This window comes from Pseudopodoces humilis, chromosome 2 (assembly GCF_049639895.1).
Source record: "Pseudopodoces humilis isolate 2021_Gansu_Grassland_sample_001 chromosome 2, ASM4963989v1, whole genome shotgun sequence".
Lineage (NCBI taxonomy): Eukaryota > Metazoa > Chordata > Aves > Passeriformes > Paridae > Pseudopodoces > Pseudopodoces humilis.
Genome location: NC_142201.1, coordinates 9,657,105 through 9,682,338, shown reverse-complemented (window position 1 = coordinate 9,682,338; position 25,234 = coordinate 9,657,105). Strand labels below are relative to the sequence as shown.

Sequence of the window (25,234 nt, the reverse complement as noted above, 5' to 3'; positions counted from 1 at the left end):
AAAGAAGAGGAAGAATAAGTTTCTTATTTTTCAGTCTTACATTTACTTATGTATTTCTAAAGCTAAGCATCAGCATCAATTTTATTTTTGTAATGAAAGATCATGTTAATTGGCCCCGGGACTACTGAAGCTCAGTTTCTAATGGGTTTGCAATCTATTCTCATTGCATTGTACTCTCATCCATGTCCACCACAAGCACATTGTCCCTATTTCTTATTTCCACCAAGTCCCAACAACCTATAAGCTCACATCCCTGAACCTGCTGCTCTCCCCCACAGCACTGGGATCCTGTCACTGCCCACAGTGCCCACAGCACATTGTCTCCTTTACTCTGCCCAAGCACTGCTTGAGTGGGAAAGATCAGGAGCTGTGGCCATGCAATCAGGACTGGCATGTGGCAGGATGAGCAGGACACAACTGCTGAAGCCATTAGGGGGCCTTTCTCCTCCCCCCAGCTACCAGTCTTTCACTTCAATTAGTATTTCTAAGAGTGTAATTGCTTCTGAGATTACCAGCTCACTGTTACAACAGACTGAAATAGGTCAACAGGCTAAAAAATTCATAGAATCACAGAAACATTTGGGTTGGGAAACACCTGTTAGAACATAAGAGTTCAACTTTTACCCTAACATGGCCAAGTCACAATTTACATGCTCTTACAGGAAAAGACAGAATGACCAAAACTGAATTATAGCTCAGATGCACAGCCTGGGACCTTGCATTAGCAGCTGCACTATTTGCAGTATAAATAATGTTAGCACTGCACAATCTTTGGCTTTTCATCTGAGAGTTATCCATTAGGAAATCAGAATTTGTTATCAGGCACTCTGGAGAAATAAAGTTTCATCAAATACCCTGTAATTACTGTGCATGTAATATGAAGAAAAACAACTATGCTATTTGTGATTTCAATACAGTGTTCTAAATCAGAGGACATTTAAATGTATAATTTCAGCTAAAGACAAATCAATCACATTATTTACACAATTTAAATTTTGCAATTAATGGCATTTACTCACATTTTTATTAGTTTTAGAAATTAATTTTAAATAGTCTCCTGAGTTATAATAAATTGAAAAAATGTTCACTACATCATATCATAATAATGTCAAGAGAGTAAAGAAAAAAATGCCCTTTATCTAGCAGTTATTCTCCAGTTATGCACCTCTGCTGTCCAATCTTTTCTCAGAGGGGAGTGATTTACATAGTAACTCTGAGTTACTCTAAGTTATTTTGCTCCTCTCTGCTTAGAGTTTTCTCCTTCCTACAAGCAGAATAACTTCAAAATAATAATTAATGTGAATTTAATATTAAACCTGGCTGGGAACAGAGTGGAGAAGGGAGAGGAAACTTAGGTAGCAGTAATGTCTGGGTTTACTCATGGAAGGATTAAGTCAATGATCCCACAGACTGGTTTGTGTACTAAAACATAGGCATGCAAAATACACCCTATGTGTTCATAATTAGTAAAAAAATATTTTCGGCCATACTTTACCTGGGGATGGAGGTAGCATTGTTTATAGCAGTCTACATGATGCTGTGTTTTCAATTTACATATAAATAGTGTTCAGAGCAAACCAAGCATTACCTAAGTGTGCTTACATGAATTCAAGACCATCAGTTTCTCCCTTCACTCTATATTCCCCAAACCAATGGGGGACAGATGGGCAAGAAACTGGGAAAGGACGAAGCCAGGACAGGGGACCCAAACCAGTAAAAGGGACAGCCCATGCCATATATCTTGTTCAGCCATAAACACCTGGGTAAAGAAAGGGAATGAGGTTGGGGGGGGGTTTGTCTGGGAAGGTGTCTCTTACTTGAAGCATCTGTTTCTGCCTTTGCATCATTTGTTTTTCTATTCTTCTTTCCCCCATGTATTAAAAGACTCTATTTTGACTCAAGAGTTTTCCTGATTTCATTTTTCCTGGGAGAGCAGTGGGTGAAGCAAGCAAGTGGCTGCTGGGTGCTCAGCTGCTGCCTGGGGTCAAGCCACCACGCCCCTACACCTTATTCTGCAAGCACACAGATATTACTCAAATTCTTATCCTCTCCAAATTTAACACTAGGCATAGGATGCACAAGTTCATAAAGCAAATTTAACTAACACTGTAGTAACCAAAAATCTGTCTGTTATGACTGTCTTAAAAAGCTTGGCAAGGATGTGTTGCATATATACTACATAGGCTAGAGAGTAAAGATTATTTAGCAAGAAAAGCCTATAGGACAAGGAGAGGAAAGAATTGTATCCAAGGGACTGCTTCCCCCTAATTTTTTTTTTCTTTTTTTGTTTTTCTTTTTTAATATGGCTTAAAGTTCTAAGCACACCTGCAATGCTCAGAGCTGCACATTATCTTCACATAATCATTTCTTGTTTGGTGACACAATATTTTATATACAGGAACATACTTTCAATTAGTCAGGACTCCACTGGGAAAGAACATGAATATTTACAATTGCTCCTTGAGGAATGTCACAATATTGTCTTACCCCTCCTGAGAAAACCTCTGTCATCATTAATAATATCTAGGATAGTCAATTTCATCCAGCTTTTCAGTTGTATAATCCAGGAGGGAATTTTCAAAGTTAACCTTCCAAGATAGTCTTAAATTATTTTCATTACATCATCTGTAGAGGTAGGAATCTCATTATAAGACACACAGATTTTTTGTTAATTTGTTTTTGTGATTTTTGTTTGTTTCTGTTTTTTTTTCTTTTAAAAACCAAACACTCTAGCACTCAAAAGAGTTTCAAACATCACATCTTAATGCCTGGGTTGAATTTGCATGCTGCCTGTGTAGAGGACATGCAGCATCTCTTTCCACTCATTACAGATGGCAAAAATTTGAACCCTCTGAGACACAGCCAGAGGAGAATTAGTAAGCTTTAGTACGTCACTGTCAGATTTCTTATCAATTTTGTTAGTGTTGTGCATAAAGCAGACAGCACAGATTCCAAGACAACTTAGAAGTATATGGCCACCTACTGCAACTCAGCTCTGATAAGCACTGATTTAATTAAAATAAAAGTAAATTCAAACAGCTCTCTCTACTCCAGAAGTTAACAGCAATTTAACTTTCCAGATTTTCCCTTTGTTGAAAGATTATGTTCCTATACACATTTCATAGCTCTGTCACTAGAATAACAGTGTCATAATGTCAGCTTAAAGCATCAGCTTCTCAGTGCTATGTGTCAGGATGTTTCACTGGGTGTATTTATGTTGAAATATTGCCAAGTGTGATTGTGGGAATTATTATAGCCCAGAAGATTAATAATTGTGGCAAGCGGAAAATAGCTTTTGAAAATCCCCAAAACAACACTGAAACTGATTTTCAAATTACAACTCCTATTAGCTTTAAAAGGAGTTTTAAATGCAGGAGTGAGAAGGTATGAAACAGTAAAGGAAATAAATTAAATGGAATACTGATTCTTTGCCTTAGTTTTTGCTCTCCATATTGTTCAAATAATACTAAGGGAGATGAAACTAACATCTGCAGCTTGGGTCCTGTCTGAAAGGGACATTTCTCACTCCTCCTCCTGAACAATACAACCACTATAATTTCAAAGTTAGAATTAAGTAGAACATGCTAAACTTTATCTAGCCATTCAATCAGCTCAAACAGAACTGTTCTTGTATTAGTTTATGACAAGACCATGCAGAGCCAAATTTGAAAGGATTGAAGGCTTCATTGGAGAAGTTAGCATTGTAAAAATCAAAATTTCTATTGAACATAAGGTAATTTTTGTACCAACAGCTCTTTCCTATCACTAGCAGAAATGCAAACAATAAAAAAAAATAAATAAAAGGGAAAACAAACTTGAATTTTTTCAAAACATATTTCCAGGAAAAGTAAAGCAAAAAAGAGACTCCCTACAACCCCTCTGACCCCCAATTACATAATTTACAACAGAACTTAAGTTAAGTTAAGTTAGTTAAGCCAGAGTCAGAATATTGAGAATATTTAATCTGGAATATACTATCAACAAACAAATCCTGACAGACTTCTATGTAGGTATTAAAGTCATGGAAAAGAAAAGCCAGAGTTTTCCATTATTGTAGACAGAAAATAGTCATATTTAGACCATAAAATTTACCATCCCCATATCAAAAGAAAAGTTGTGTGTTTGCTGCTTCAGCTTTTTATACGAGAATATCTTGTACATGCCTTCAGAACTCTCACAATTGAAAAAGGTCAGGAGAGAGCAACTGATACATAACCTAGTGATTTGTTAAAAAAATATTATTTTCATACCTCTGATCCCTTTGTTTTTGCTTTTACTTTTCCTATAAACTACTGAAGAAAAACTTTTTTTTTGCTTCTGTCCAGGACCTCTTTTTGATGTCATTTTTCTTCCCTCCTCACTCTAGCACCCTAAAGCAGAAACAGCTGCAGTGAAGTGTTCATTTGTAAGGCAGTCACCTGACCTAAATTCAAGCATTTTAAAGAAGCAAGGAGGAAGATAATGAATACCAACTTTTCCCACTTCAAAATCCTGATTACAGGACCAGGGGAGAAAAGAAAAAAAACAGCCCCCACAAAGTCAGGGGAAAGAGGTAAAGCTCTCCCTGATAGCCACCTGGAGGAAAAAGATTAAAAGAAGTAAATGGGGCCTTTGTAATCTGGAGCCTGAAGAAGGGAGAGTTTCAACTGTGGAAGGACTGACCTCTCTTTGTCAGCAAAATATTTTAGTTTCTGTATATTCCTAGGGTGATCATGGAACTCCACAGCTGTTGCCTTGTTTTTTCAGTTCAGTGCAGAACATACCATTCAAGAGATCATGTGCCAAGCTTATATCCTGAAAATTCATACTCTGAGTCACTAATGTGCCCTTGGAGATTTGCCAGGGGACTTGTGTTCCACTGCTTCCTGCACTCAGCACTGGAAGCAATCGCTAAGGAACCCAAATGTCCATGGAGACATGGTGATTACAGAGATGGGAAAATCTACCTAAAGTAACCCCTTTATAAAATGACAGAGAAAGAGCATTAGAAAAATCTGATCCAATCAGAATAGTAAGCTGAAAGCTAGTGATTGGTGGGTTAAAAGACTATGAAAATAAAGCTTCCCACTGCTCTCACAGCATACTATGTGTTCAGTGCTTCATGATAGTCTCTTACTTTATATCAATCCCTTTGAGGTTGTGCTTAGAAAATTCATCCAGATGCAAATTTTACATTAATGTCTGAACCTCTTTAAAAAAAACCAAAAAAAACCCCAAAACTACAAACCAAAACAAAAAGCCACCTGTTCATCACTGAAAATATTATATAAGAGAAATAAAAATATCACCATCCATAAATGAAAGGGATTGGTATGAAAAATAAATAGCTTTAATGATACCACAAAATCTACCCTCATTTTCAGAGAGCATCTAAATATTATGGAAAAAAAACAACTTTGAGTAGCATTGCTTTCAGTGTTGGACAGATTTTTGGTATTTGATGTTTTCTGTTGGGTTTTGGAAGTTTTTTTTTTTAGTTTTTTCTTGTTTTTGTTTTTGTAGAAGTCTAGGAATAGAGCTAAAATTACGAAAAAAGTGCACGCACTAGGCACCAGGTCCACTGTATGAGTTAAATATCATACCAGATTTTCAAACTATAGCTATCCTTTCTTATATCCTTTCTGCTTCCATTCCTGTCAATGCAGAGGAATAAAGTCAGAGGATAAAAGGAAAAAAGAAGACAGCATCTGGACAAAACTTTACGGAGAACAAAGAAATAGACCAAACAAAGAAGCAGAACAGGAGAAGTGGAGAAATAGGGTATTCTGAAAAAAAACCCAAAAGAACAGTCTGGAAAAATTGATCAGGGAAAAGAGAGGAGTTAAATTCAGAAGTGTTTGTCATCAGAATGTCTATCATTCTATGTAAGTAAATCACAAAATATTTATAAAGCGTAGGATTTGTGAGACACCAGGTTTCTCTAAGAATTCATGTAAATCACTCTTGGGACAACTTTTCTTCAGTGTATATCCAAACTGCCTTCTTTAGGCACTAAATCCCAGCCACTCTCACACCCAACAAGTCTCTAATGTACCTGCATCTTAGAGTGATTGATTTAGGCTCCTTAGAGAAGGTTTTTTATTAATATGGGATACAGGTAGGAGCTCCTGAGCACTGAATGTCCTAGCGTACCTATTTAATCGATTCCATCTGGAATTTTCAAGGACAATCCAGTGTTCCCACACACTGAACATGAAATGAAAAGTCAACAAAAATCAAACATAATTGATTCATCTTAAAAGTTACTGCATCAGGGTTTTGGAGGGAATGAGGAAATGAAACTCTTGCAGAGAACTTAGTGATTAAGTCCAGAATATGACTGGTGTGTCTTGGGGACTTGCCTCTGGGAATCTGACTGAACACTTGCCATTTCCCAGACAACTGCAGTAACTGCTGGGCAAGAGACAAGACTTTGGTGGAGTAATTCTTCACTTCTATTGAAAATAGGTTCACGGTGCAGAAAGCTATGCAAGATTTATGGCAGCAGACAGAAGAAGAGTAAAAGAAAGCTTAAGTTTTTCAGCCCTGAATTACAAAACCTGAATAATGCACATAAATTCCAGTAAGCAGGAAATGAATGTTCATCTGGTGAACTTTGCACTGATCTGAACACAGCAGTGCATAAAGTCTGACACAGGACACAGAGATTTGTCTAGACAATCCCAGTGTGGTTTACTGGCAATTGCACTCCCCAGCCAGGGACTCATCCTGATTAAGTTCCTCTGTTCAGACTTCTGAAGCTAATTCCTACAGAGAAGGACAAAAAGGAATTTCTGATTACTGATTTCAGATACCAGATATTACATGGTCCTGCAGAGCATACAATCTGAATATCTCAGTATCAGACACCCCAATCAGGAAACAGGCGGTCTGATATTGTCTCTAGGTGGAAAGATGTTGTGGAAAGATGACTGGGGGTAAAATCAGAGGAAACAGAGGAGTTATATTCACATCCTAAGAGAGGTTACAATGCTATGAAAATTTTAGGGAAAAAATTCAGTTGCAGCTCCCTGGATGGAATGTGGCTGGTGCGCTTGAAACCTGTTCTAGGATGATTACCCACATGGTGGGATTGTTTGTCAGTTTTCCACATTGTCTTGGGATTTGAGAGCCCTCCTCACCATCTTGCCTTTTTTCCCAGCTGCCATGTGGAGCAGCACATGGAAATAGTCACCATCTTGTCTTTGGGGAAGTGACATGTGCAGGGGGCATCTGTCATCTTCTTTTCCTGGCTGCCACATGGAACCAAGTCAAGGGGGTGACCATCTCCTTGTGAGAAGAACACCCTCTCTTTCTGTATGCTTTTGTTATTATTATTGCCATTGTTGCTGTGCGTTTCTTATTCCATTGCTCTTTGCTTTCAATAAATTGTGGTCCCAACAAAGTCTGATTTTGCTCCTCCCTTGCCAGAGGGGACAGAGAGAAGGGAGTGGCTTATCTGGAGTTTAATTTCTGGATGGTGTTTAAACCACTACACAGTTAAAAAAGTTCAACTTCCTAGTAATTTGAGCAATCAGTGACTGTGCAGGACAGTCCCCTTTAAGAGAGAAGTATAATAGTAGGGGAAGAGAGGTTGGGAGGTTTATCATATTGGAAAAAACAATCCTGCTTTAGAAGCAGCAGTGGCAAGAAATGGTCTTTTAGATCAATTGACTTGCACATCTTCTTTAAGCCATGTAGACAGAACCCCCAGAGAATCCTGAATCTCTAGAGGTAGAGTTTTATACAGCACAGACTAGAAAAAGGTAACTTCTGAGAGAGGCTAAAAACTCAGATCAGCTGGTGGAATAACATGAAAGGTTTTGAAAACAAAGGCTACCTTCTCCAGCTGTGTCCTTGCAAGGCAAATCCATACTTTCAATTCAGCAGCTATGAGAGGCTTTCAACAAACACCATATTTTCCCCCTCTAAGTACCCAGAGGAAACTCTTTCTCCCTCTGGGACAACCTCAAAGGCTTAGTTTTGGATCTACTCCTTGCTCTTGTCAAAAGTTTCCAAGCCTGTACTCCTTGAGACTATCCTCTTGGTATACACACTGAAATTCCAGAAAAGGACCTGAGCTGTGTATATTTGGTTGTGCTGTGAAAAGCTCTCCCTCCATGAGAGGATTTAGTATGACACAAAATGCAGCACCCACGTTGAAGCAAACAGTCGGTCATTTAAAAGAACGCTGAAACACCCACAGAGGAAGCAGCAAACCCCCCATATAATAGATAGACTGTCCTCAAGCCCTGTTACAGCCATCTGTCACAAGCTTACTGAAACAGTGAAAAGCTACTTTTCCTACCTGTGGCTGTGGAGGAGTGCATTGAAAGCCAATCCATCAGACCAGCTAGTGGTGAAATTGGTAACGTTGACCTGTGGGTAATTGCGAGTCAATTGACGGACCCAGCTCAGCAGAATCATCTCACTGTTTGTCTGCTGCAGTCCAGCCATGATGTTTTTCATTACATCTTTGACCTGCAATAAAAGACAGAATTTGATCAATGATTGAACTTATAAAAAGCTGACTATTTCTTTTCTTGAAATGAAAATCCTTCACTTAAATAAATTTCAACCTTAAAGAAAAACTCCTAAGTAATTAACGAACATACCTGTTTTCACAATGTAATGACAGCAATCAATTCTGAATGCTTAAAGACAACAGCTACTGACATGCACTGAATGCATTCATCCCTCTGCCACAGGTGAAGCAGAGACAGAGAAGGCACATTTTTTTAGCATCACTTGTGGTAACAGAGTTCTTTCAAACTAAGTATTTCTCCTTGTGGTTTTCTTTGATCTGGAAATACATCCTTAATTAATATGATACATTACAGCAAAAGTTGATAAAATGATGAACAGCATTCTTCTCTCATTGACAGAGTTGAAATAGTACCAAGGCAAAATAAATTTCCTCAGTGCATGGTAGATAATGTTTTTGACTTAAAGGTGCAAACTGTATTTGCATACATGTACTTGGATAAAAAGTCAATATCATTGCGTGCATTAAAAGAGTATTGCATATGTTTCAATTTTATTATTTTAATGAACTTAGTATTTCTTTTTCACTTTTTTTTTTGTAGATCTTACCAATCTACAGTTATTATTTTACAAAAAGCCTAAAGGCTTTTATAAATATTATCCTGGAGTTTGACATAATGCAGTAGATTTTTTATTTCCTATCATTTTCTTTACTAGTAAAAGAGCACATAACACTTCTATTAAGAATTATTTTCCTGTAAAGTAACACCTTTTAAATAATTGCTTTCTCCATTTATCTTTTAGAATTGCAGCTCTTTTAAAATATTCCCTAAGATATAATTTAACCATAAAGTTGATTATTGCTGCTTATTCACTCAGGGAATATTGCATTTCATTATCACTTTTCCCTTGAATTGCTCTGCCATCAGTATCAGTCAGTCAAAGAACAGGGCAGAATCTACTTTATGAAAAAAGATGGACCACTTCGAAACTGTAAAAATGGTATTTTTTTTCTTTTTATTTCAGAAGCTGTAATCAGAAAGAACAGTTAACAATAACAACAATTAATTACTGTAATATTTTAGAAAGAACAGAGATAACCTTTTCGTGTTGAGTACGGTAAGTTGCTCACTAGATTCAAGTAATTAATTCAATCATTTGATTTTGTGAAGATATGAATTACTGAAATAACACCTTGGGTTTGCATCTCAAGTCATATTGCCCAAACAGCATCAGCGCTCTTAATTTTCCTTTTGAGACTTATTCGCAAACTTTATATGTTATTAGTTTCTAAGATGGAAGGAGTAACTTATCATCTCTAAATTGCATGGGATATGTTCCTAACTTTAGTCTTAGCTTGTAATTTCCACCAATGAAAATAATATAAATTCAGTCAGATAAGAATATATTTTTTTTATAGTTGTCTCCATTTTTAGATCAGGAGACAGAAAATAAAGTGTAAGAAAATTAGGAAATGTACTCTTTATTTTTGCTCCATATAGCAGAGTGGGTGTTTTGAATTTCTTGACAATATTTTTAGTGTCTTTATTTTTGAGAGATGCCAAAGTAGATTTACATAATGTAGCAAGAAGCTGAGATTTGGCATCTGTATTCCCAGGCACCTTCACTACCATAAAAATATAGAATCCTGGTTTTTTTCATTAATCTGGATGCTATAAAAGAAAAAAAAAACAAAAAACCAAAACCTTTTGAAATTAGCATCCATTGCACTAAACTTAAATAATATGAAAGACTAGAAAAACTGAAGTTACAGTTAAGAAGACTTGTCCAAGCTGAGATTTCTTTGTTCATTTTTAATTTTGTTTTTTATCATATGCTTATATTTAAAAATGCAGATCTTTCTGAATATTATAAGCAAACTAACTTTTGAACAATACAACACGCATTTGCATTAAAGGATAGTTGATAATTAGAAATAGAAGGGTTCACAACACAGAACTGATTATGTGTTTGAGCTGATATCAAAGAGAAAGGAGCTATGTTTATGAACAGAGATGATTAGACAAAATTAGTAAAAAAATGGGGCAGGAGAAAGGCAATTATTCAGAAGACTCCAGGTGATGAATCTAAACACAGCATTTATTTTTACTCTTCAGTAAATGAATACAAAACAGTTTCAATCTCACCCTGCTGAGTTAAATATGCTTACAAGATAAAGTTTTGCTTTCCTTTTCCTGCATTTCTTTGCAACAGTGAAGACTGTTAAATTTATGATTTTTTTATTGCCTCCTAGGGAAGGTCAGACATTTGAAATAACAGAGTAAAAGGGTCTAATCTCATCCTGAATGCCGAGGCCACTTCCTCTTCAGTGAGAACTGCTGGATAACTCCACTTCTACACCTGGAGCCACCTTGTCCACCTGAGTGCCCTGGGGGGCACTGCCAGCCCAGCCCAGCTGGCACCTTGGCAGCCCCTGCCACAGCTCTGCAGGCACAACACCACACTGTCTGCAGGATGGCCGGGTCCTGGAGCAAGATCAGTGCCTGAGAACGACAGTGCTGGCTGGCATTTTGGTGAAAAGGAAGCTTTTTGAAGGCTTCTCAGTTAAGATGTACTGCTGGAAAAGTGGCACATAGAGATGTGTTCATGTCAGCCTGAAGAGCTTTCAGACAAATTCCCTCAGCATCCAGGCTCAAATACTACAGCTATTTCAGAGTGCCTCTGCCTCATGCTGTCAGATGATGAGTTGACCTCTGCTACTCATTTCTTTGTTACCTCTCCTTTCTAATGCAGTGTATCCTGGCAGGACACAAAGCTTTCAGGTGTAGGAAACTCTGACTTCCAGAGAACAGATACACTTGCTCTTCCTGGGGAAAGGATGGTATGGCAATAAGGAAAGATTACATTTTGATAGAAGGTGGGGAAAGGACAATACAGACATCACAGAGATGGCTTTTGAAATGCCAGGCTGCCAAAAGGAAAGCTGTGGACAGAATGAGGGCACTGCTGTTCCTGTCACCACATGAAGACAGTGGCCAAAATCAGCACAGCCAGCCCTGGCTGACAGCACCAATGGACCTTTGATCTCCCCACTCTAGGGCCATGTCCTGGAATCTGGGCATGTGTTGCTGTGTGTGTAAGATGACAAGGAGCACAGCATAATCTCAGGCTCACACTACACCTCTTTCACCTAAAACCAACACTCAGGCACATAATATTTTGTCAGACTGGCACTTGGCTTCAGTACTCAAGACCCTGGAAAAGGGGGAAGAAAGGGATATCTAAAGAATAAAACTGCTCTTAAAGTTAGATTTTTTTTCATTTTTCCTAATAAAATAGGAAATTTACATCTCCCTGACAGAATTACTTAGCTTTTTTACTTGCTAGATTTCAGCTATTCTGACTGTATAGATTACATTTTTATAGCTAGAACCATTAAACTCTTTCCAAATACATTTGATAGAACACTTTTAAGGACATTTTCATAGATATTCAAGACACCTATCAAAGTAAAGGATATTTTTTGTCATTGATTCAAGATGGATTGACAGAAGCATTTTATTTCCATGATCAAAAATCTAAATTAAGGAAAATGGTAATTCATATTAAAATCCTTGTGTGAACAATAACCCTGATGCTTTTAGTAAGTCTCCAAATGAGGCTGACAGGCTGTTGAAATGCTCCCCTCTAAAATATTTTCCTTATGTATAGATCTATTATTTTATGATTTTTCCCAGAGAAAGTCAAGATTTGGGTCAAATATTTTTGCTAGAGGTTTTCTTCCATGCTTTTAATGAAAATAAGTTCACTCTTTTTAACAATTTACACACTGCCATATAGAATGTTCTTCCACTCTTAAGAGAGTTTATGAAATATAAAAGTTCAGAAATTAATAGTTTTCCTCTGTTTTTATTTAAATCTTAATGCTGCAGTGAGGTTGGGATCACAGAGCTGTGAGAAAGAGGGCAGCAGCTTCAAGGAAATAGATCCCAATGCATTCAGTACCATAAAGAGCTTTGGCAGCAGGTGCTCAACTCAGAACAGTGCTTCAATTTCAGGGAAAATTTTAATAATAATCTGAAAAAAACCAGGCTAGGTAAGAAAGAACACAATCACCACAGGGGATGCAGAAAGCCATGGTATTTCCAGTGCACAGAGATGAGAGTGCCAACAGTGGATCAAATCCTGTCCATTGCAGTGCCTTTACCACCTCTACCACTGCCTCTCCTCAGTGGGACTGCTGATACCCATTTGGATTGGTACTGGCATTATTCCTGTCATGCACCTTTCTTCTACCATTTCTTTTTAAAGCTATTTTTACACAAAGAAATTAACATTTTTGTAAGAGACCATCATGTTTTCATATGTATAAGTACAGCTGTGTCCTTATGCACTACTGGCTGCAAGATGTGAAACTGGAAAAGGTTTTGCCTGTTCATCTACAACAACACAAGTGTTCACACAAACAATAATCTCGTATCTTTTCTTGGTGTTTTTTGTTCTAGATGTAGACTGATGAATTTCCTCTAAGTGACTCTTCTCAAGATCTGCAAAAGCAGGATTTCACCAACAAACACAAACTACACAAGCATGCACTAAATCAAACAGCCTGTGTATTCCTATTTATTTCTCTCTAGGCCTTCTAAAGACTACAAACAAATATAGTGGTCTTGGAATTTCACCAAGCTGAGACAAGTGGCAGATAAGTTCAGTGGCCCTGACTCTGTATGAACAATTTATTGTGTTTCCAGCTGCTTCTTGCCAGGGACAATCTGTGATATGCAAACCAACAGGAAGAAGAATTTCTTAAGAAATCTACAGCTGTGTTTCACCATAAGTTCCATCAGTATGTAAGATCATACCTACTTATAAACAGGGCAGAGCCCTTACAAACGTATTCTAGATCATGCAATTAACTTCAAAGTTTGAAAGAAAATCTGGAAAAGAACAAACTTTCTCCACAGAGCTGTAAAAAAGCAAATTTACTTTGAACTCTTCCAATACTTTGAAGGAAATAGGCAGCAAAGAAATACCTCCTGAGTGTTTTGTTATTTTTTAAGGAGAAAAGCCAAAATATACATCTTCCATTTTATTTTTTTTTAAATTACTCACCATTAAGCAACAGTAACAGGGTTATTATTTACAAATGACTTCTCATTGTCAATCAGGTTTTAGCTACTCTTTAGAAAAAAAAAAAAAACAAAAACCAAACAACTAAAATTGAATTCTAGCCAAATTAGAATCTTATTTACAGAAATTTGAATAAAATGAGACGTCTAGAAGGTGCAGGTCGCTTTCAGTACTTCATGACTAGAACAAACTGAAATACAGTGAAGCCAAACTGATATCTGCCTTTTTGCTTTTATATAGTCTCATCTATTTGTAGCTCTGTAGCCTGGTACTGTGTAACTACATAGATTTGTAGCTAGCTTTTCACCTACTCTGTTAGACAGCAAGACAGAATACATTCCTAAAGGACCCAGTCCTAATCTGGGAACCAAGGTTAAAACAGCATCTTGAGACACTTTCTCATAGCTAGTTAGCATCTACAGGGGAAGGGGATTGTTCTGGAAAAAGGTGGAACTAAGGGTGGAATTACCTCATTACCTGTACTTCTATTTGGGAATGCTTGTCAAGTATGCTAATTTGTTAAATTTATAAAACTGTATTCACCCTATGTGGGGTGGGCATTTTTCCATACTTGCTGCTGAGGCCTCCCATTAAAGACCAGCTTTTGAATTACTTTCTACACTAATATTGCCTGAAAAGTGTGTTGTTTTATTTCTAGATCTTTAAGGCATCACAGAATTCCAAGTAAAAACTAAACTTGGACTGAATCATTTGGACTGAATCATTATGATTACGCTGACAAAGATTTACACTTCTAATCACTGTTTTGTAAATATGATCCTTGGACCTTTCATCCCCAGGCAGTTCAGGCTGAAGCCATGGGTACCATCACAGCTGCCATCACAGTTATCACATGGCTCAAGATGAAGCTTGAAATTAATCACTTTTGCACTGCAGACAAACTTGGTTTTGACATGGCTGCTGTCAAAAAGCTCATCAGGCTACACCAGAACCTGTGTCTTCTGTGTGTTTGTGCAAGTACCCCTTAAGAGAAAGGGTGGAAACAACTGGAAAGAAATTATTGAGTACACAGCTAATACTAAAGCACACCTTTAACACTTTGCTTTAGGATAAAATATGAAGGAAACAAAATATTAATTTGAACATGATTAGTCATCTCAGTCCATATTTTATACAAATTAAAACTGAGTGATTCAAGGATTATTGGTAAAAGTGGCTAGGTATCATATTTCATCTGTTCTCACTAAGTAATTTAGAAAAATTTTATGGAATTAAACTAGGAATATTGATGCAGGAGACAAAGGAAGAAGTGAGTTAACTATCCGCAGATTTTCTCTGTTGCTGTCATCCAGCAAAATTAGAATAAAAATGTTCCCGACTTGGATGAATGATACACGTCTGATTTTGGTAAAAGTGTTTCAGTTTTGAAGTCATCTATGCTTTGTTTTGCACCACCTTTTCCTGTTATTCTATTAAAACCTTGTGGATTATTGCTTGGGGAACAAAATGAACACTACTGGACAGACTCAGCCCAGATTCACACAAACACATGGATTCAGAGCATCTAGATGCCAGATCTTTTTGAATTTTGATTTTATTGCCATCTCAGAATTCTTTTTAGTTAAATGTCCTCATCTACCACACTTTTTTTTATGAGATCCATATCGCAAACCCCCCTTTCTTTCTAAAAAGAAAGGAAGCTAAATGAGCCACATCTACTTCAATAAATAGGCAGTCTAGCAGCTTTTTAGTGTTCTAAAAATAATTCTTGGCAGGAAGGGTCAGCATTTAAAAGCAACTGATGTGATTATTTCATTAAAATAGAGAAGTCACTCTTTCTAAGATACTAAAAATAAATCCACATTGGCTTTGTATATCCATTTTGTTAGGATAACTCATATATATCATCTTGCAATATCTGTGATATTACAGTCAAAAAAGTTTCTGCTATTACTGTAAAAAATATTTTGTCTTCCTCTTATTGTCAATATCCCTGATAATATGTAAGCAGACTGCCATAATATTTGCTGATTTAGGATATTGCAATGTCTATGATTACTTTGTAAGTTATTGCTGGATAATAATGGGGAAAAGATCAGTGGAATAAAGGTATTTATTTCAAAGGAAGTAATGAGCAGTGCCACTCACCTGCCAGTGGAGGATTATATTCCAGATCAAACCAAGGGTCAGCTTATGATTTCCATCCACAATATCTGAGCTCCCAATATTTACCAAATCAACCTATTATAGAAACAAAAAATAATTGTAAAAAAGTAATAACAAGCATAAGAGGTTGGAAAGAGATGAAAGGATAGGCTAAGGTAAATCTCCCATTTGGTTTCTGTTGTTCCATAAACATACAACTCATATTTTATAAATGGCATAATTAATGTTCTGGAAGAAAACATCAGTGATCTGGAGCTCCTACTATTCCAGTTATAAGATGATGTGAAACATAAAATGAAAAGTAATAGTTATAATAACTTAAATATCTTTTATATTAAGCTTTTACAATTACAAATCACACAGACAGAAAAACTACTGTACTCTGCTTTGTACTATCTTACATAATATAATTTTCTTAATGTTAAAACGCACATCTAGACACTGTAAGAACCTACAAACCCAAGACATTAAATATTTAGATTAAATTATAACCTGATTTTCCTTAATTGAATTCTATAATGTGTACAGATATACACAGGATATGTTCTGACATACAGATAAAGCAGTGATTATGATCTAAGCAAGTCTTTTCCACAATAGTTCATCCAGTAATGTTGTTTTCCATAATTTTATCATGCATTTGTAATTTCATAATGCATCATTATTTACCACCATGGAATTGTCCTTCCTCCACATGGGAAATGATCCTTCACCCTCCCTCACTTTTTATACTATCTGAATAAGGAAGCCAAATTCTGTAAGACTATAAGCTGTCCTGAACATTTGGATAGAATTATGATGCTAAAATTGGCATCCTTGCTGTTTCATAGATGCAATTTCTCATGGTCAGAACTGATTTTTTTTAGGGCAAAGTACCCCATTCCTTCACCAGCAACATTCTGCAGTCTCTAGTGCACTTCTGAAGTTACTTGAAGTTCCATCTACAAATTGACTGAAGTTTTGCACCCTCAAAACAAGCTATTTTCTTTTTTTCTTTTAATGCATCTATGTATAGGTCATTTCTACAAACCACAAATTAGATATTTTATCAACAGTTCTACAACTCTCAAAGAGCTCGTTTCTTTAAGAAAAGCTCTTTATTTTGTACTAAAAGACATGAGATTGGCTATTTATTCTAACCATCAATGTCTTGCAACATTTCCTAAATGAAATTTAGACTTTACAAGCTAAATTTAAAACGGAGTACCTTGCAGCAAGTGACACCCTACAGTGTTTATTAGGGCATTCCCTGCATATTCTACAGATGAAATCCATTTTTGGAAGTGGAAGCCTGAACACACAGAGCCCACATCTGTTTGACTGAAGCAGAGGAACGTTGTCGAGTTTTTTCACAGGGAGGTCTAAGCCTACATTGGGGTAACCTCCCAACCCTCACATCCTCCATGCTCCCCCCTCAACACTTTCCCTTTTCTATGGGAACAAAAAAAGAACTGTGGAATGGAATGACTGGGAGAAGCAACATTTTTCAGTGTTACCACCCAGATGACTACAGAACCTCAGAGCAAAGATGTAACATATCAGCAGAAAAATCTAGACTACTCACAGGCTTTAATTCAGTTTAGAACCATTGCATGCCTGAAGTCCCAGGGAAATAATTCATCAAATTATTGAAACTTAAGGAAACAATTTCAGAGACAGGTCTTTAGACTTCATATTGACAAGGTACAGTATACCTTAATACATACTATACCAAATTTTATATAGTTTACAAGGTTTTATTACATGAATATGATGGCCATTGGATGACCACTTCACTTCCTAAAACAACGTTTTTTCTTCTGTCTTCTAAAATTGAAGTACTCTCTGTTTTCTTCACAGATTTCAAAGGGACTATTATTGTATTCTGGAAATTGAGTGAAAAGCACACCGGTGGATTCAGTTGATAGGCACTGAATACTTCAAAAAGCATTTTCTATGATTATTTGTACCCAGTTATGCAAATAAAACCTTCTTGTATAGTGTGAAATAATGTATTGATGATTTTTTTCTCAATAATGTCAAATGTTGCAGATTTTGAACAATTTAGAAGCTTTTTCTTCTATTTATTTACAACAAATTCCATTAAATAAAAAGAAAAATCAAGCTGGAAGTCTTTATGTCAATCTTATAAGGTCACTTTTATTTATGTACAAATCTTCAGGTGGATTACTTTAGATTTATAAAATCAATAACTTTATTCAGCACTTGAAACCAAGCATTAGTGACCTCCTGCAGCTATCAAGAAATCCAATATAATATACAGCACAGAATGCATTATCTTTTTTTTGTCACCTCTTACTGTGAAGTCTAAGCAAGTGTTACAGTTTGTTGTTTTTGTTTTTTTTTAATTTATTCTTGAGGAGTGTTTTGATAAAATTAGTTGGCCAGAGAAAACATTTGCTAAAATTATGCGTCCATTATAATGCCTGCATAAGAAAGATAATGTGAGAATATTTACTCAAGAATGATTCACAGGATACTGGCTTGAAAAATCAATCTTTACAAAGTAGAATTGAAAGTGATATTGATATGATTAGTGTTTTGAATCATGGAAGACAGATGCCTTTGAAATCTAACAAAAAAAAATTATTGTAGGATGAGCCTTGGGTTTTCAGACTTCAAAACTGTCAAAGATTGTGAGTAAATATTTTGATAGGCAGCATCTTGTAACCAGCTATGGATAACTTCTTGTATTTAACTTTTGAAAACTTATTTTAAACACCATTGACTAGAATTAAAATCATGCAGGTTGATCTGTCTTCAAACAGCACCCATTATAGATATATTAGCCAAAATTTGCTAGAAGAGGATTTTAAACTTAAAACACATTCGACCCTGATGCTGAATGACAAATATCCAATTCACATGGTTTTCACAAAGCTGCTTTGACTCCAGTACTTTTATACTATAGATCAAGGTGTTTGATTCAACACCTAAGAAGTATTTTGTTGCTGTGTACAGGCTGTTCTGATCCTGTCTGGCTGAATACTTACATTATTTCTCTGCAAAACGTGGATTGCTTTGTTGACATTGTTCAGAGCATGAACTCTTGTGGAGCCCTTTTCTTTTGCCTACAAAGAAAGAAAACCAAACTTGACTGTTCAAAATCAGAATGTAGAGTACACTGTATGTAACTCAAATCTTATACCACACCTATAGTTTTCTATTTCATAACTTTATGAGAATAGAATATTAACATACACTGGGCTTATGCAGCTTCCCAACATGAAATAAAGTCAATTGTGAAACAAATTTGATCTGTAGTTAGAAGGTAATTTTCAGTGATGGAATGATTGAAATGCATATAAAATTACTTAAGTCCAGATTCTTTTTACCATAATTAGTCGTCTTCTGCATGGCACAATTTAAGAACATTGCTATGGCATGTTGATGCTAAACAAATAAGCATCAGCTTGTTCAAAATTTCGGTACAAGTATATTATCTCTGGATTTTGATTCTCAATCTCACAGCATTCTTACAAGAAGATGCTGTACTTACAAAGTCCAACCAGGAACACAAGAGAAGACATTAAAAAAACATGTCTGACTGTGTCACTTTAGAATTTCGAGGTTAATAGGAGCAAGCAGTTCTCTCTTTTCAGACAAGTACAATCAAACAAGGTAGACCATATGTATGACATTAGAAAACCATTTGAATTCTACACATTGAATTTTATTCCAGCTAAAATCCAGATACCTAAATGAACCCTGCCTCAGTCTTGTTTCTCTGGGCCATACTTCGTAAGAGCACACAATACAGTAGAATATTTTCAAGTACATGCCTCACAAAGTATTACTAATACAGCTCACAGTCACAATGTTTCCACAATTTCAAATGAAACCAAAACCTATTCAGACCCCTGAAAATAGTTTCCGCAGATCCTCATCAATGGCAGAAATTAGTTAATATTACCTAATACAATTATAACAACATTAAGACTTCAATATGCAGTAAATGTGTTATGAAGCACATACAAGTTTTTGGCCGGTAAGACATTCCAGGAGCTCCAGAAGTCTTCGTCCATCTCGAAAATCATTAAAAAGGTCTTCAATGTAACGTCTTCCAAACTGAAATGAAACAATTGCTCTGGTTAGTTCAAATGACAAAAATAATAGTTAAAAAAAGACCAGAAAGCTGTAAAAAGCCAGTATCAGAATATATATGTATTGTAGTAAAGGATATGTATTGTAGAACATATATATATATATTGTAGAACACCAAGTAAAGGAGGAAAATACATTTAAGCTCACAGGATTCTTTCACATATATCTGTCTTAAACACGGTTCCATTGTTTAAGAGACAATGATGCTTATTTTATTTCAAGTACATGCCATTATTTCAAACAAATAAGCCAGAACTAAATATTGATATATCTGGAAAACAAAGAGTTGGCAATTAATGTGCAAATCAGGAAGGAAAAAAAAAAATTACAACAAAAAAAAGGAAAAATAATTTGAAGAGAAAAAAAAAAAAAAAAAGGAAAGAAACAAGAAAAAAAATGTCCAAACACACAGAAAGTGACATAAAATTTAAGTGCCTAGTGGGTGCTCCATGTGTCAGAAAAAAAATTGGAAGTACACAGAGGGAGATGAGCCAGACTTATTCTAGTCAGGATCTTAGAAATAGATCTATGTTAATAGGGCACGAAACTGTACTGGATTGCAGCCTCACTTCTCTAAGTGGCTGACAGACAGCTCACATTTTGTACTTAGCATCAGTGAAAGATGAAAGGAAATACTTGTGATTTTTCCCCATATGACAATGTTAAAATAACCCACTCTTTCTAAAATTCAAACCAAGTTTCTGATCTGATGTTTTGACTAAAGCATGAAATATTAAAAATATAGACATATTTTTTACAGTCTAGTTGCTGAGCAAGTTTTATGTGCACCTATGAATTTTTAGATATTTTTGTATGTATGAATGAGCTGTTGAGAACCAAAATAAAAAGTAGTGATTATTTTGTGCCATGAAAAATAGTTTCACATGTCCACATTTTTTCCAATTTGTGAAGTTTGATGGATGCTTTGATTGATCTGAGAGGAAGTATCTGTATTTTAATTTTCTAGAATTGACGCTGTGCTGACCTACATTGCATATCTTCCATTTTTACTACAGATCAATGTAAAATTTGGAATCCACATTATAGAGAAAAAATATTTTCCTGCCAGCATTGTCATTCTGGTACTCACTGCAGCCCTCATTAGAGCTAGCTGGGAATTCTATGAAAAACATATTTTGTTAGGAAGTACCAATACCTTTGGAAGGTTACACTTAAACAGAGAACAGAATTAAGGACAGTATCCAGTGCTAAATTAATTTTTTCTCATCAATACATATCTATGGGTACAGCATTGACTTCATTGCTATTAGCTGTTCTGTCATGACCTTTCTGCCTGCTCTTCTGAATCAAATGCTCCTTTCAGTCCCTTCATTTTTTGGTAAGGCCTTGTTTCATGGAACAAACAAATCCACAACATCACAAATTTTCCACAGCAGTGGGAATGCTTGTTTTCTAGACACTTTTCACACCATGCACAACCCATTCCAACTAAGCTAATTTCTATTTAACACATATGCTGCCACTTTATTAAATATCTGAAAACCAGTACTGAACAGATGCACATATGATTTACTTACACTACTTGAATTATCTGTTTAAGTAATAATAGCCAGCAACTCTATTTCCTGCCTCACATTTACTATGAGAAATGGTCTTATAAAAATATTTCACATTATGGGATGATAAATCATGTGCCATTATGTGAGTCAAGTCATGTACAGAATCCTGAAGCTATAGGACATGCTTAAATGCAACTAAATCAGAGACCTTACTTTCTTCCCTTATCTTGCAGAGGGGTAGCAGAAGATCTATGCACTTTAAGGGAGGTCTTTCACATTCTTTAGAAAATTAATCAATAGGTCCTTGTGTAACACTGTGAAAGAGTTTTGCCCATAATGCTACTGGATCTCTCTGGGAATAGGAGCACAATGACAATTTGACTATAGAATGTAATTATATTGATTTGTATCATAGAGAAAAAATAGAACTAGCCTTCATAACTGCCTGTGTCTCCATCTTTCCTCCTTTTTGCAGCATTTAAACTATTCATAACATTTATGTAGAAATCAATCTAGGCAGTCAAAAATTCTGCTTAACAAATAGTATGTTGTTTTGGGGTTTTTTTGGTAAAGCTTTTAGAAAGAAAATAAAGACACTGCACAGTAGTATCCCTAGCAAGACATATTAATTACAAATGTATTACAAGTAAACCTTAAACCAAAAGTTCCATTGATTTTTTTAAATCTTGGAATTATACCTTCCATTAATCACAACTAAAAATACACTAAGGGACCCTACATTACTGCCACACATATCATTCTAAACCTGAGGAAGGCTGCTGTTTTTCTGGCAATGGGGTAATTATGTCTTCTTCCTCAAATAGACTGAATGCCTTCACTGGATCGGCATTGCAGTAAGTCCTGAGATACAAAGGGCTCAAAGTTGCATTAGGTAAATTTATTGTGTCATTGGAAAGCATTAACTCGAACTTTGGAAAACAGTGAAAAATCAAGCATGGCTAGTCAATGGCTTGCCAAACAAATGCCTATTCATTTGTTATACATTCTTGCTGAAAGTAAGGTTTTCAGAGAAGTTCTTTAGGTTGTGACCTAAAACCACTGCCCTTTACCTAAAGGAAATGAAAATGTTCAGAAGACTCTCCCCTACCATTTGTTATGCATGTTGATTTATTGGTCACCCTATATTACAAACTTATCCAAAACCTAAATTTAAAAATGCCCAGAATAGCTTCAGTCTGAATTGTTGGTTCTCACTCAATTGCCTTTCTTCAAATCCACAGTGATGGGAGAGATGGAGGAAATCAGAGAGAGTACAGGACACAGGAAGGCCTAAAGATACTTGATGTGTAGCACAAGGTGACTTTTCACCAGAAGCAGAAATTCCCTTCTAGAAGTAGAACAAACTTAAAATCTAAGATAAGACTTAATTAAAATCTGAATGAAGAGAAAGACTAGGAATTTAAGTATATGGCAATCGTATATATAGTTTTAATTTACGTTCTTTGAGCAAAATAAATATTAAAACACAAACTTTTTTGGTTAACTGATAGAGCTGTTGGCTGCAATTGATTATACAACACAAGGGAGACCTGAGCGAAATCCAAGGCATCTATTTTAAGAGAAAATTAACAAAAAACATTATACATACGGTTTTATCATGGATTAAATGAACCCTCCAACTTAAATAATAACTAGGGAAATGAATTCACAAATTACACTACACTACACTACACCATGGTCAACTACATAAGCCATGGTGTTAGAACTACGTGCTACTGCCAAAGTAACACGTGAAGAAAATGTGGAATTTGCAGTAAAGTCTTCCTCCAGGTGTTGTAAGGGAGTGAAGCACACTTAGAGTATTCCATGTAGTAACTCAACTGCATGTGCATATTCTAGAATTCTTTCAGTATGAAGAAGACTAAAATGATATGTCCAATGCTTTCCAAACTCAGAGAGCAACTGAAACAATTTTATGCCAAAGAACATTACATAAGAACCACAAAAGCTGGTGAAAAAGAAAAAAAGAGAAAAAAAGGAAAATCAAGAAATAGACTGAAATCAACTGTTAATAGATAACTGAAATTGCAAATTTTTTGGTTTGAATACATTTAGTTATCTCAAAACATCAAGCTTCTTCTATCTCACTGCTGTCTACTTTCATTGTCATTCCTGTGTTCTTTCCAAAGACTCTATAATAGAACTCATTGTCTGTATGTAGATTTTACAAATAAATTTTATCAAACAACTAAATTATTTAATCATCTTATTCATCAGATACATTATGGAGGAGGCTAATATTGTGGGAAGTATTACATGAAAAGCTGGTGTTCTGTGGAAAGCTCTCTATTCAGAGCTACATGCAAGTCAGTAATTATTAAAGAAATACAGAGAACATCATGAAATAATTAAAAAATAACTTGCCCAGAGAAGGCACAAAGACATCTGTTCATGAACATTGGCTCTCTAATGAGTTAAAGCTCAAAAAAAAAAAATTAGCATAAAATTGTTAGCTGTTATATTTTAGAATAAATTAGAAGAGGCAAATTCTGTATTAAAGGGAAGTGGAGCAAAGGGAAAGAAATAGGAAGGGGAAAGTTGGGAAAAGAGGGGAAAAGAAAGGAAGAGATGGTGATTAAGAACAAATGTTGAGGTTTAAGTGGGACCACGGAGAGGACATGAGAAAGTAGAATTGAAAGCATACCTCAACCCTAGAGGCACGGCTATGGGAATGGCAGGGAAAAGCAATCACAAGTGGGGGATCTTTAAGGAAAGTTGTTGCTCCAATTTCCAGTGGACAGTTTCCCAGGCAGAATGGAAGAGCTGATTATATTATGGACTCGATGGGAAGAAGTCCTATTCCACTTATATGAGCAAGAAGCAGGGTATCTTTTGCTCAAGATTAGAGGGTCCTGCCCCCAGTCAGGTGGAGGAGAGGGCTAATCAGGATTACTGCATTGTATGGATTCAAGGGCCTGGCACATCAGCCCCACACTGGGCACCAGAAAGATCTGTTCTGTTTTAAACCCAGTTTGCAGCCACTCACAGCCCAGGAGAATGGGGTTTGGCATCTGTTAGTGGTTATTGTAGGTATTGTGCATCACTTGTTTTTCTTGGGGTTTATCTGTTTGGTTTTTGGTTTGCAAGTTCTGCTTTTGATTCTCTTCCCCATTCCACTGGGAAGAGGAGAGAGTGTGGAGTGAGAAAGCAGCTGCATATGATTACTTACCATCTAGGCTTAACCACAACAAGTCATAAATTTTCTCCCACAAACATGAAGGGTAGAAATGTACTTCTATTTCCTAAGATTCATAAACACGCAAAATTTCAACGAGTCCATAATAACAGCTTCAGCAAAATACATGATATCAGAAGACTGAAACACAACTATTATCTGAAGTTCTTTAATAAGCTTATATTTTTACTGTTTCCTAAAAATGTCATGTAATAGATACATTTTCATTACAAAGTGTAAAAACTTGGCTGAAGAAGACATCTCTGACTTTTCATTTTCTTTTGCAAACAAATATACACTTAGATTACACTTTTCATTTGAGGCAGACTAGACTGTAAGAAGATTATTACAGTAATACAAGTTGGATGCTATTTCTTATGCATTTTACAGCATTATTGGCTTGTTATTATCAGTTCATATGGGAAATCTAGCAACTCAAACCATCAGCAGATGGAGAGAGACAGAGACTAAATTAAAAGAGAAAAGGCACTCTAAAGACAGGGAATTGAAGGTTCATCACGGCACTATACAAAATGTTTAAGGTTATATTAGGTGTACATAGGAAAGATTAGCTTACAATAAAACTAACAGACACAAAAGTCTTTCTGACTTCTAGGACAGGTAAACAACTGAGATTTGATCTTGGGACAAGACCTGTGACTCCACAAGAGACAGGAAAGCTGGGCTGCAGAGCCTGGAAGGGAGCTGCAATGCATTCCATCTGTGCCCCCAG

The 25,234-nt window shown here is 36.0% G+C and overlaps 1 protein-coding gene across 9 annotated transcripts in view; it reads right to left on the bottom strand.

The window, feature by feature from the left end:
• Positions 1-25,234, bottom strand: part of DMD (dystrophin) — a 1,137,330-nt gene that overhangs the window by 759,110 nt on the left and 352,986 nt on the right. For 8 of the 9 annotated variants that reach the window (XM_088068904.1, XM_088068916.1, XM_088068923.1 and 5 more), the window contains exons 3-6: positions 19,657-19,749; positions 18,675-18,752; positions 15,664-15,756; positions 8,288-8,460 (exon numbers count right to left, since the gene is read on the bottom strand). In XM_088068904.1, the coding sequence (XP_087925030.1) occupies positions 8,288-8,460; positions 15,664-15,756; positions 18,675-18,752; positions 19,657-19,749 (437 nt within the window). Of the gene's footprint in view, positions 1-4,250; positions 4,368-8,287; positions 8,461-15,663; positions 15,757-18,674; positions 18,753-19,656; positions 19,750-25,234 lie in introns of those variants that run through there. The other variant, XM_088068939.1, reaches the window with a different exon arrangement.